The 14,036-nt window shown below is 40.4% G+C and overlaps 1 protein-coding gene across 4 annotated transcripts in view; it reads left to right on the top strand.

Annotated features, from left to right (window-relative positions):
• LOC137324798 (prominin-1-A-like) overlaps positions 1-14,036 on the top strand; it is a 168,329-nt gene that overhangs the window by 128,021 nt on the left and 26,272 nt on the right. For 2 of the 4 annotated variants that reach the window (XR_010963722.1, XM_067989519.1), the window contains exons 15-19: positions 2,384-2,530; positions 6,082-6,153; positions 8,346-8,438; positions 10,795-10,812; positions 13,513-13,566. Coding sequence is in view for 2 of the 4 variants with exons in the window: in XM_067989519.1 (XP_067845620.1) it covers positions 2,384-2,530; positions 6,082-6,153; positions 8,346-8,438; positions 10,795-10,812; positions 13,513-13,566 (384 nt within the window). In the remaining 2 variants the exon portion in view is untranslated. The remainder of the gene's footprint in view (positions 1-2,383; positions 2,531-6,081; positions 6,154-8,345; positions 8,439-10,794; positions 10,813-13,512; positions 13,567-14,036) is intronic. The other 2 variants (XR_010963723.1, XM_067989528.1) reach the window with 1 other exon arrangement.

Consider the following 14,036-nt stretch of genomic DNA (forward strand, 5'->3'; position numbering starts at 1 on the left):
TCTGTGCTGTTCAGGCAGGGTGGTTGAGCCATGTGTGTAGAGGGTATTCCTTGTCTCCCAGCTGCCATCTTCTGACATTCTCGGGTAGGTGAAAAAGTGGAGCGATGGATGAATGTCTCTGAATGAAGGTGTGGTGGCAGCTGCCAGTGAAACCGGCACACACTTACATTATCCTTCTGTGGTGATCAAACACCAGTTGTCCGTTGATGGAGTGGAAGCCCTTCCTGTTGACTGCTGCCTCGTCTTCTGATGCCTCGATGGCTACATGAGTATTGTGTAATATGCTGTGGACGTGAGGGATGCAGATCCCAGAGTGGGCTCATTCTGGCTGTTGGCATCCATTGGGAAGTTAATATTCTGGTTTGCTCTGGCAATGAAGGTATTGGTGACCTGCTTGATGCAGCTGTCCCCTGTGGGTGATGTCCCCTGTAGCAGCCTGGATGGAGCCCGTGGCGAAAAAGTTAAGGGCAGCGGTGACTGTTACAAACACAGGCAAAGCAGGGTCCTCTAGTCCAGCAGACAGGTTCTAGTACAACAGGCTGCAGAGGTCAGCAGCAACCTGCCTGGTGAAGCGCAGCCTTTTCATGCACTGCCCGTCAGAGATATCCCAAGAAACTGACTCAGCCTATTGACCTGTGAGCTGGGTACAGCTTTCTACAAACAGCCTTCCCTCACCTGTTGTCTTCTATCAGGCCCACTTGCTGTTTGTCATGGTTGATGAGGGGGGCTGCTGCTTCTCTCCATCCAACTGTTCCTTCATCCGGAGAAAATAAGCACAAAAAGCACCTATGATGAGCAATGAGTGCTCAATCAGGGTGAGTAAGGAGTAGGGGGGCGGGGGGGAGAATAGAGTCAGAGGCAAACTGCAAATTCAGAACTGCCTTGGAAATCCATTACTCACAATAGCACACAGATCCTAAATACCTGAGTGCCTGCAGTTAAGTGATTCTTAAAATCCACCTTCCAGTCATGTCAGTCAGTTTGCAGATGCCAATCCCACGAGGTTTTACTCGCTTTACAGTGATGTGAGGGAGAGTTGTCCACCTTCTCTGTTTTATTTCTATCGGATGTATACCTTAGGAAAAGGAAGAAATCATTTTGGAGTGTGTTCCTCTCGCAATTTAAAAAATGAAGAGGGCCTAGAAATTTGATTGCGCAGGGCCCGTTTTTTGGGTGAGAAACAGGCATTGAAGGGTCTAATATGGCATGCAGTGTGTGCACTCAGTCTGCACCAGAAGTGTACCCCATGCCACAATGGTTAGGGTGCTCTGTCGTCATCCAGAGCTCCTGCCTGAAACTGTTGTTCGACCCATTGCTCATGCAAATCAGGGGTCTAACTCCCATTTCAGGCCCCTTTGTGAAATATGTTGGGAACTGACATGCTGCGGTCAATTATCTCAGGCGCACAGCAGCCAAACCAGTGGTCCTTAAAGGGAAGGCTGAAGGCTACCATCCAAAAGTTATGTTAAAAGTTTTTTAAAAACTTACCTGAACGTGGATCCAAGAGGAGCAGGACTTTGGTCCTCTTCCGGGAGACAGCAGGCCACTGTTGGCCCTGCGCTCGCCCTACCCACCATGGTCTTTACTCAGCGGGTTTGTCGCTGGGTGGGATTTCTGACCCGCCCAGTTAAAATCGCTTCTGTGTCCTAATAACGTCATAGGACCCCAATTTTTATTTATTAAAGAGGCACCAGCCTGTTTCCAGCAGGTGTGTTTGTGACCTGAGTCAGCTCCCAAGTTAAAATGGCAGTCGGTGGGTTTCTGGTGAGAATGGGACAGTAAGTTGATTTTTACGATTTTAATCGCTCACCCACTTAATTCCCATTGGGTGGGATGGGTTAAAATCGTCCCTCGGCCAGCATGGTGATGCTCAACCTACCACCAGGAAATAGGAGCAGCTGTAGTCCTAGAAATATCTACAGATCAGTAAATCCTAGCAGGGTCTAGCTGGTATTTCTATAAATTTAGGAGTCATTGCAATAAAAAAAACACTGGACAATAGTTTGCAAAAGCGCTTAATTTAGTAGTATGATCAGTATGGCAAAAGTTGTAATGAATGAGTAAATACTAAGTTCGACTTGCACCATGATATAGCGGAGGAGATTGTCAAATGTGCAGCTGGGTCAAATACCTGAAGCTCAAAACATTAATTTTGGAATTTGTGGTGTTTTGTTTTGCTTTGTAATAGTTTGGGAGAGACAGTTTTGAGTTATGCAGTTATGCCTGTCTAGACAAAGCAAACATTGCGTGCACAAACATTGACTATGTGATCGCAGCTTTTTAATTGTGAAATTTTGTATGTAGTAAATGGAACAGAACTTATGGAATATGTGAAAGTTGTTCAAATCTACATTTTTTTTTATGGCATGTGGTTATTTTTCAGTATACAACTAACCTGACTGACAAATTCAGCAACATTGACGTGAATTTAAGTAATATAGTAATACTGGATGAGGAGGCAAAAAAGAGTCTTCAGGATTTCACTGAAACCGGCATTGACAACATTGATTATATCGCCTACTTCAATGAGGTAATACTTCACTCATTCTACTTTTCTAGGCGATAAGACATCCTGCCAACCTGAAAATATGTCACTTGTTTTGAATTGCACACATTTTTTTAATCAAACATCCTAATTCAAATTGTAAACAATTCCAGCTCACCTTATGTCATTGGCATTGCTATTCAAATTAATTACAGATGGAGCTGATGGTGCTATTCATTTTTCTTAAAGTAATGTTCAAGCATCATTATCAAATCCAATGATTTAATTATAAGCATTTACCTTACCAATAGGGTTTTAATTCATAGAATTGTAGCCTGGTTACAGCACAGAAGGAGGCCATTTGGCCCCTCGAGCCCGTGCCGGCTTTTTGTAAGATCAATTCAGTTAGTCCCATACCCCTGCTCTTTCTCCATAGTTTTGCAAATTTTCTCCCACCAAGTATTTATCCAATTCCTTTTTGAAAGCCACGATTGAATCTGCTTCCACCACCCTTTCAGGCAGCGCATTCCAATCATAACAACTTGCTGCGTAAAAAAGTTTTTCCTCGTGTCGCCTTTGGTTCTTTTGCCAATTACCTGAAATCTGTCCCCTTTGGTTTTTGACCCTTCCACCAATGGGAACAGTTTCTCTTTATTTACTTCATTTAAACCCTTTATGATTTTGAACACTTCTGGCAAATCTCCTCAACCTTCTCTGCTGTCAGGAGAACAACCCCAGCTTCTCCAGTCTCTCCGCATAACTGAGGTCCCTCATCCCTGAAACCATTCTGCACCCTCTAAGGCCTTCACGTCCTTCCTAAACTGTGGTGTCCAGAATTGGGCAAAATACTGCGGATGCTGGAAATCTGAATTAAAAGCAGAAAATGTTGGAAAAACTCAGCAAGTGAGGCAGCATCTGTGGAGAAAGAAACAGATAACATTTCAAGTCTTCTAGTTGTGTTCAATACTCAACTGGAGTCCTCCAGTTAAATATTGTCGCGCTGCTGTTGTTCAATATCAATACTCCAGTTGTGGCCAAACCAGTGTTTTATGAAAGTTCAATATAATTTCCATACTTTTGTACTCTATGCCTCTATTTATAAAGCCCCGGATCCCATATAGTTTTTTAACCGCTTTCTTAACCTGTCCTACCACCTTCAAAGATTTGTGCACATATACCCCCAGGTGTCTTTGTTCCTGCACCCCATTTAGAATTGTACCATTTAGTTTATATTGCCTCTCCTCATTGTTCCTGCCAAAATGTATCACTTCGCACTTCTCTACATTAAATTTCATCTTTCATTTATCTGGCCATTCTACCAGCCTGTCTATGTCCTCTTGAAGTCTATTACTATCCTCCTCACTGTTCACTACCCTTCCAAGTTTTATGTCATCTGCAAATTTTGAAATTGTGCCCTGTACACCCAAGTCCAAGTCATTAATATATATCAAGAAAAGCAGTGGTCCTAGTACTGACCTCTGGGGAACACCACCGTATACCGTTCTCCTGTCCGAAATATAGCTCTTCACTGTACTCTGTTTCCTGTTACACAGCCAATTTTGTTTCCATGCTGCCACTGCCCCTTTTATTCCATGGGCTTCAATTTTGCTGACAAGCCTACTATGTGGCACTTTGACAAACCCATATACACAACATCAATCGCATTGCCCTCATCAACCCTCTCTGTTACCTCATCAAAAAACACAATCAATACAATTTGCCTTTAACAAATCCGTGCTGGCTTTCCTTTATTAATCCACATTTGTCGAAGTGACCACTAATTTTGTCCCAGATTGTCGTTTCTAAAAGCTTCCCCACCACCAAAGTCAAACTGACTGGCCTTATCCTTACACCCTTTTTTGAACAACTGTGTAACAATTAAAGATGGACTTTCAGTACCATATCCAAGGAAGCTGTCAATTAAAAGTAAAATAATTTCTTTGCCACATGCAAAAATAGGTATCCCAACACCTCAAGTATAAAGTTCTCATCCTGTGTATACATCCTACATAGTCTTGCCCCTCTATCTTTATAACCTCCTCCTGCTCTACAACCTCCCAAATTCTCAATTTTTCTGATTCCGACTGCTTGTACATCTCCCTTCCCTTTGCCAAACCATTGATGTTGCTCCTTCAGAAGCTCTAAAATTCCTTCCTTAAACCCCTCTGCTCCTCCTTTCAAGACCCTCCATGAACCCATCTCTTTGACCAAGCGTTTGGCTACCCCATCAAATATCTCTTCCTTTGGCTTGGTATCCAATTACACTCTGTGAAGCACCTTGGATCATTTTTTTTTATATAAAGCTGTGTTACTAAAAGGTAAGTTTTGAAGAATCTTAATTTGATAAGATTTAGATCTGAGTGAAACGAGAAGTATGGAAATTATATAGATATATAGGAAATAAAAATCTGACCTATGCTAGTTTGTAACTAAAGCATTTGTTTGGGGTTTTGAGTATAATTGGTAGCAATGGAAAAAATATTTCTCTAAAAAACATTCATGCTACTGATGCTGCTCTGTCCTTGCAAACCACTTCCCCATCTCCAACCTTCCTTTCCTCGCCAAAGCCCTTCAACATTTTGTCGCCTCCCAAATCCACGCCTATCTTTTCCGCTATTCCCTGTTTGAATCTCACATAACTTGTTCCCGCCCCATCACAGCAGCGAGGTGGCCCTAACCAAAGTTGCAAATAACATTCTCTGTCACTGTGACCATGGTGCATTATGCCTCCTCATGATGCTCAGCCTCTTGCAGCCTTTGACATGGTCAACCAAACCATCATCCTTCAATGCCCAGCTCAGTGGAACTGCCCTCAATCGGTTCCACTCTTACCTATCCAATTGTAGCCAGAGCATTTCCAGCAATGGCTTCTCTTCCCACCCCTGCACCATTACCTCTGGAGCCCCCCCAAGGATTTATCCTTGGCTCCCTCCTCGTCCTAGTCTACAGGCTGCATCTGGGCAACATCATCCGCAGCCATGGGGTCAGCTTCCGCATGTACACCTCCTTAAAATCTACCTCTTTGACCAAGTTTTAGTTACTGCTCCTAATATGTACTTCTTTGGCTGGGCGTCTGTTTTTTTCTGATTATGTCTCTGTGAAGTGGCTTGGGACATTTTTCTGTATTAAAAGTGCTATATAAATACAAGTTGGTCACATTGAAGTTTATTTCAAAGTGAGTTTTATGCTTGATTGTTAAAAGGACAATTGGGTCAAAATTACACCACAGCAATTCTAGCAAAATTGAGGAAAAACTTTAAAATATCCCTGAGGAGATGAAGGTACAGTCACTCCTATTTTTTTTAAAAAAAGAAAAGGATATTGCTACTTTCATTTTAAATCTCTGGTATAGTCTCTGTGGTGAGTTGAGTCATTTTACCAAGTCAGTCCTACATTACAACAGTGACCACACTTCAAAAGTATTTCATTGGCTGTAAAGTGCAGTGGGAGGACCTGAGGGCATGAAAGGTGCTATATAAATGCAAGTCTCTTTTTTTTCTTTCTCTCTTTTCTTGCCTTTCGAAGTGTGAATTTTAGTTGTATCCAGTAAGCAGGGTAAAGCAATTCACTTCAATGTTTATTTCTCAAATTTTCAGATCAAGAAAACCGTGACTAAGGTGGATCTTCGGACGTTTGCAAATGATCTAGAGGCAAAAGCAAATGCAGTGGTAAGTTTTTAACTTGGAAAGTGGACACTGATACAATCTGGTACAAGCGTGCACACAGAAACTGGTGTGGTTTATTTATTTGCTTCCAACATTTTCGAATTAAGATTAATTAATGTGAAGCAGTGAACATAATTTCTTAAGTCTGTTTAGCAATTGTTATTGTAGCTGTATTAGTTCACCTAATTTTGCCTGAAGCCGTGCATGTAAATTTTCCATGTGAATAGTTGCTCTTCAATTGGTGAGGAAACTACATTTTATAAAGTAGGAAATCTATATCCTGACATCATTCAGGTTACCGTGGGGCTGTCTGCCCGAAAGCACTGATTTGTGACTGCTTTTATGCCGATCGGAAGCTAAGTTTCTTTTTTATAGCAGAGGCTTTTGGATTCTTAACTAAACATTCCAAAAGTTAATCCTGTGCTGAAAAGCAAAGTGCAGCCCTGATTAAGTAATACAACTACATCCATGCTTCCTGGAAGGTTCCTTCCATAGTGGTGATATTTGATTACCGACTTGCATTTTTGGTAAAATGTCTTTTGTGGCTGTAAAAGAAAAAGAGAGATTTGCATCTACGTCCTCCTCACTAACGTTCTTAAAAAAGGGAATTTCTCCATCACGGCTGCTCTTTTAATTGTCAATTTCTCTCACTCTCTTTTCCTCTCCTGAAAGTTGCAACTTAGGCTGCGTAGGTAGCTGCTGCTCCCCAATACCTTGAGCAAGTATTAGCCTAGACAAGGTAATTAACCTTGGCAGTTATCACAGCACAATTCAATGATATTCTGATCTGGCATCCAAGTGCACATGGTTGCTGGGTAGCAACGAGGTGTTGGAACCCTGGCTTTGTCTTTACTTCAATTTCTCCACTTTTCCTTGCATACTGGTGCCAGTTGTGAACCATTATTAGTAACCAAGCTGAGATCAGTTAACTCGCTGAAGATTGAATCTTTTCCTACTCTGTGGTTTAATGCTATACTGTGTGCACATTTGATGTCCACATAGCACAGCGTGGGCTGATCAGTGTTCCTTTCTGAGAAAAATCCAACAATTACAATGAACACTAACCTGTTTTTCATTCATTTCTACTTTTCTGTGAATTTTTTAATGTAAATGGTGAGAACAAATGCACAGAATACTGATGACAGTGAGTAAACTGACCTGGAAGAGTTCTCTGTGCTCTGGATATATTTGGTTCCACAGTTCAACTCTACAGATATGTAGTAGTTACTCCTTGCATTACATTTAGCTCAAAAGTTTCCTTAACTAATCATAACCCCCCGAGTCCAACATGAACTTCTCCCGTTAATTCTACGCATGATAGTTTTCAAAGTCTCGAGAGCATTCATATGTGAAATAACAATGTTAACATTTTAATAGATAAATTGCTACAGTCTGAGAGTTGCCTTGTGCTTATATATATTTGCTCAATAGTATTGTTTACTGTTACGTGAACGATGGTGAGTTGCCTGAGAATTCATTGTCTGAAAAAGCTTGGTGTTCATTGAGATCCTGTGTCATTTGGGATCATCTGGTGTCATTCAGTCATGTGCTGTTACCCAACTGGTGGTGAACAAATGGCAATAGCTTCAAAGGAAAAATAAAATCCACATGTACGATTTTTTTTAGAACAGTAAAAAGGTTGTTGCGAATTATGATCTGGAATGCACTGCCTGAAAGGGTGTTGGAAGCAATTTCAGTAGTAACTTTCAAAAAGGAATTGGATAAATACTTGAAAGTGGGGAAAAAGCAGAGGAGTGGGATTAATAACTCTTTCAAAGAGCCGGCACAGGCACGATGGGCCAAATGATCCAGATTAGAAGGAAGGAATTGTGTTTTGGAATTCCGATGATTAGCAGAGCTTGAACTTTGTGGTCAGAATTTGTGCTATTAGAATCCTGCCATTGGATTATTGCTCTGCCATCCGCTTTTGCCTATCTGGTCGGTATTCTCCTTGTATCTTCTAACCTTTGTAAATTGGCGCAAGCGGCTGAGAAGGACAACCCTGTTTAAAGAGATTGGAAATCTAAAATCTCAAATTTATAGAAAAATGTTTGACAGCACCAGCATGTATTTTGAATGCTTTGTAAAGACATTTAGTATTACATTGGAAAGCATACATGAAGCAGATGACTTGTTTGTAATTTACAGGCCCTTCCAGTACGTGACTGTCTAAATATAACGTGCAACATTTTCAGCCTGCAGGAGCCCTAGCGATGGCACTAAGAGGCCACATAAACAATATTCGGACAATCTACAAGCAGCAAGTTATACCACTAAAAGAAGCTGTGGTAAGAAATGTGCAAAGAAACATTTTATTTGCATCAAAGCTTCAAGCTTCTGCTAGTGCAGTTGTATTATGCTGTGTTTGAGACATTATACCTGTTTTCACTCGCTCTGAAAATACCTTTTCTGCTGTATAGTTTCCTAATGGAATGCTGAAAAGGCCAGCTGAAATCCTCTTTCATTAATACCCTATGAAAATGCCGTTTGGGCGTGCTTTTGTGTTCACGGCTCGGTGGCAGCCTCCATAAGCAAACAGAGTCCGTTATGAACCAAAACCAGTTCCGTTGTTACTGCTGTTTTTTTTAGATTAGTGGGCTCCTAGTGGGAGAATGTGATGAGTATCCCACATATTTTCCACTGGAAAATATGTGGGATACTCATCACATTCTCCCACCACATTCGAAGGTGGAAAATAACACATCAGCAGACCAATGCAATTGGCTAAATTTGGACAGGTTTTTTTTGCAGCTGAATAATATGTAAAAGCAAAAAGCCACAGGAAAAATACCGGAAAAGCACAACATTTAAAAACAACAGAACTAGAATCAGCCCACATGGGCTTAATATATTCTTTTTGGAAAGATGTTCTGAAGAGTCTGCTCCCAACAAACTCGTGGAAAATACAGTTTCTGATGGTAGATCGGTCCTGATTGGCCCTGGAAGTGATCAGCGATGAGGCGAAATGGAGACCCCCAGGGGTGTTTCTTGATTATAAGACATCTTTACTTTTGGAGAACAAACGATTTGTTCTCTCCTAAACAAATCTCCCCTGTTCCTTGCTCAGTTAGTTGGAGGAAATGGTTCATCTTTTAGCCGTTTGTCGTAACAGGACTGGAGAGGTTCCAGTGCGTCCTCTGGAGCAAGTTCCAGTGTTACCCATTGATTTCAATGGAGTGACACCATTACTAACACCAGAGTTTTAATATACACAGGCAATCAAAATGCTAACCGTTTTTTAGCCCTTGGGTGGACAACTTACAAACTAAATCTTACTGACAGCTTAGTACTCCATTTGTGACATCTTACAGCAGTTGAAAGGCGCAACTCCATCCGTGTGGTTGAAATGGAATCTATGTATGAAATACCCTAACCTTTTAAAGAATCTATGTTTGATTAATTTGGGATCAAAAGCTACTGGAGCTTTGACCCAAACACAGAATCTTTGGTGGCTATTATGTTGTCCCAAGGAAGTACTTGGATTTCATCTTGAGGGTATCAATTTTTTTAAAAACCTAAACATCTATATGTATCTTATTAAAAATCTTACATCTGCATGCATGTCCTGTCTTCAAAATATTATTTTCTATTAAGATTTTTGGAAAATTTTTAAATCAACTTTGTCCATTATAAATGCTAATGCCCATATCTATAATGGAAGCCACTTGTATAAACATGTCACCCTGTAATTGCACAATCTTACCACTGGGTGGTGGTGTATTATCTTTTCACAACAAATTGTTCAAGATGCTTTCTGATCTAGAAATTTCTGATAAGTCTTGCATATGGTGCACATTTCCTGTGCACATTAACTTCAATTCCATTATCACCATTTTTGAGTCAATCTTGTTATGTCAACGTTTGTAATGAGGAAAACCTCTGTCAACAATTGTCTGTCATTCTAATTGCAGGTCTCCAGTGGACTAGGTGACACGTGCAAATTGCATCTGATGTTTCATTTTTTTCATCCAATTTTCGGGTTTACAGCTACCCTTTTTAACCAGATTTTTGGGTGTCCGGTTGCCCTGCACCTGATTTTGGACAACTCCCTACCAGCCTGACCTGTCTGTCACCAATTCCAAGCCCTGAGCCATGGCACACCTGTTCCCTGTTTCCTTTCCTCGGAAGTGGCAGGCAGGCCTTAAGCCTAGCACTCTGGACTACCCACCCACCCGATTGATATTTCGGCCATCTCTCCCCCACATCCCCCAGACTGTCTGACCCGTGAACCAGCTGACCAGCTACTAGCCCAGATCTCCTGCAATATAAAATCAGATTTAGTGCTCCATCATACAATGCCACAGGACCATTCTGTAACAATTAGAGGCCTTCTGTTCAAAATGGATCTTCATGTACCTTTGTAATTTAATCTTCTGCTTTGGCTCTTGATTTATTTTTGGAAGCTTTAATAGTTTTTACCCTGATGGTACAGTCTTAGTGAAAGAGGCAGGGTCTTTCCAGTAACATTTGATGAGGCCAAATCTTTATGCCACCCCTTCACTCTTTACAATTTTCTCTTCTTTCTTTGTTTGAAAACTATCTTGAGTGTTTCATAAAATGTTTTAATTTTTGCGTGTTAATCTGATGTCTCAGTCTTTGTATTTTTAATTAACTCCTATTCCTGTTTTTTTAAATGCTTACCAGAAATATGTTAAAGCACGGGTAAGTTCTTCTTCTTGTTACGTAACCATCATGCACTGTACCTTTCAAATGTATTTCCTGGAAAACAGTTTTAAAGTCATTATCAGAATGTTAAAAACATTGGAACTTTTAGGAACAGGAATAATTCATTGGGCTCAACAAGCCTTGACACATTTCATCAACCCCACTTTACCGCTCTACCATATCCCTGAAACCCTTCCTCTCTCCAGAAGTACATGCAATTGTCTCTTGAACCTATTTGTACTGCAGTGGCAGCTGGTGACAGGTGAGGCACACGCTATACAGAGCCACATAAATTAAGATGACAAATTTGGATCCCCAGTCCCTGATTGTCCCACGTTTAGTTTGAAATAATATATTTTAATATTTTGGGACATATGCGTTCCATTTTTGCACAGACAAAAATGGGGTTTCACAACTCAAAAAAAAGTTTATTGATTACATTGCTTTAATAATAAACAAAGCTGGAAATACATTAGGTTACATTTAAAATAACACATTTTGACTTTTTATGTATGTATGTAGCAAAAATGTGCGCTTACTAGATTTTCAAGTACACATCACCTTACTGTAGGGGAAAAAAGAAGCAAAAAAAAATTTAATTACCTGGAAGCTATGTGACATGCTACACTTCTGAAAAGATGGCAGTTGAGCCCAAGTTTTAAAAGATTTCTTTGCTTCAACAACTTTGTCTGTACAATGAGGCACCACTAACAATCCTGGGCTCACGTAATTCAAATTGTGTAAACAAGCTTCTGATTAGCTGGCGGCCAGCCTGCATTGAATGCACGAAAAGCAATTAGGGTGCGATGACAGTTTTGGGGCGCCCTTTACGGAGAGTTGAAGGAAAGAGATACAAATGGAAGTAACGGTTTCTGACCCTAACGCAGAAGTCTGTGACAGTTATCGGTGCCTTACTTGATGAGCCGACCATGTTGTACTGTCTGCTTCCGTGTCCTTTTTGGGTAACTTGTTCCACAACCCTATTATTTTTTTGGCTTTTTGTTATTTTTCAGTTTTTTTTAAGAAGAGTAGTGAAGGTATATTTCAGAATTTCTTAATTTAAATTATGTGATAACTTGGTCAGTACAGTATTTTGTTGCTAGTATTGAACAAATTGAAATATTTTTGATTGCGGTAGTGCCTCATTTCCCGAATTGGGTGAGTTTTTTTTTACCTGGGTTAAGAACTGGGTGGGTTACAGGTGAATGTTGATCAACAAGTACTTGTAAAATGTGTTTATTTCTGGTTGTATCATTGAGTATATGTGTTTGCACATACTTGAGTGTATTTGCTTGAGTGTATTCGTGATGTATAAAATAGTATATCTATGTACGTATTTTAAGATGCAAAAATTTTTCCACCTTGGCTGTATGATGATTCAAATTTGGGGCAAATGGAATCCAACTTGTCCAAGTGGAAAAACTTCTTCTTTAACTGGGGCCAATTAACATGCATCAAATGCAGACAGAACCAGTCTTGAGATTTGTGGGGCCCCCAAATAGGATAATCATTAAATAGGCTGCTGCTTTCTAACTGCCATTGATGAAAATGTGGTGCACACCACCCCTAAAATGTTAAATATTCAAATAGGTTAAATCAAGGTGTGGTCTAACCAGAGCACGATGCAGTTTGATCGTGACTTCCTTAGATTTATACTGTTCTGTCTGTGTAGGTCAACGTTCTGTTGGCTTTACTGCTCTACATCGGTTGGACATTTTGAGCATTATGTTTGCTGAGACTCCTTAGTCTCTCTCAGCTTCTTCCTGAGTTAACTCAACCCCCTTCATTCCTTTGTGCAGTGCTTTGCACTTATCAGCATTAAATTTCATCTGCCATTGTTCTGCCCAAATATGTACTTTGTTCAACTTTTTCTGTACTGCTTCAGCTGCCTCTTCCTATTCCAGTTTAGTTAAAATCCATAAATTTTACTAATTTTATTTGAAGTTTTTGAATCCAGGTCACTTATGTAAATTGGAAAATAGTAGTGGCTCCAACACCTCAATCCTGGGGCACCACACTCAGTACTTACCCTGAATACTCATTATTTTTCTATCCCTTAGCCAGTTTCTCATCCATTTGAAGAGTTTATCCTGAATCCCAGCAGCTTTGAGCTTAACTAATAATCTTTTGTGTGGAACTTTGTCAGACGCCATTTGTAAGTCTGGGTACACTGTCAGGGCTTTCTACAGTCCACTTGGGATGTCACTTCCTCACAAAAGTCGAGGAGAGTGGCCAGGCATGATCTGAATTCATGTTGACTGCTGTTTATTAGGTCCTCCAGAAGTGAAATAACGAGGCTCATATCTCCCATCCATATCATTTCCCAGATGAGAAGATGGGTCAGCTTGTAGACAAGTCTTCCAATGAGCTTCTCTAACCAAATGCTGAGTAGGTGTGCGGGTCAGACCAGTGTAGATGTTCTCCTTCCCCTCCCCCCACTCAGATCATTTCCCTTCTGTCGCTCAGTAGCAATAGCACATTGGACCATCACCAACCACATTGCCCAATGACAAACTTTTTACTTGCAGCTTAAAACAGGCACTGCATTAATCATCAAAGGGTTAAAGTTGGGAGCAAGAAAAAGTGAACATTTACAGACATCCAGCAGGGGGTAAAAACCTCCCTTTCATGGTAGTTGTCAATCATTTATAAGTTTTGTTATACTTTCTGATTTAAGTAATCTGTTTATTTTAATAGAACATATTGAATCAAAGTATTGGAATACTACAAAACTCAGCAGCAAACTTAAAGGTAAATCATTTAACATGTTTTGTTGAATGCATTCTTTCACTATTGAAAATTCAATAGATTATTTATTTTGAAGTTGCATTTTCTTATTGGCTTTTCACTGTAATTTGTGCCCTGTTCTGGATCGTGCAACTCTGGTGAGTGAGATGCTGGATGGGGGAGCCTGCTTTCAGCTCTACCAATGTTACTATTGAGCTGGCCGCACGGAGGCATGCAACAGCAGGCTAGCATCAACTTTTCCCTGTGGATATGAAATGGCATCCTTGCATTTGGTTGTTTTTTTTTCTATTTGTGCTTACGAGCAGGTGCCTGACCTCACTCAGTGCCTCCCCAAAATGACATGACTGAGATCAGCAACTTGGCGGCACAGATAATAAAATCTGTATTTCTTCCATTGCTAAAGTGGAACTTGTTGATATTTTGTATTACTGTGAAGTTAAATTGGCTTGATTTCTAACAAGGGTGCTCATGCA

The sequence above is a fragment of the Heptranchias perlo genome, chromosome 1 (assembly GCF_035084215.1).
Source record: "Heptranchias perlo isolate sHepPer1 chromosome 1, sHepPer1.hap1, whole genome shotgun sequence".
NCBI classification, from domain to species: Eukaryota; Metazoa; Chordata; class Chondrichthyes; order Hexanchiformes; family Hexanchidae; genus Heptranchias; species Heptranchias perlo.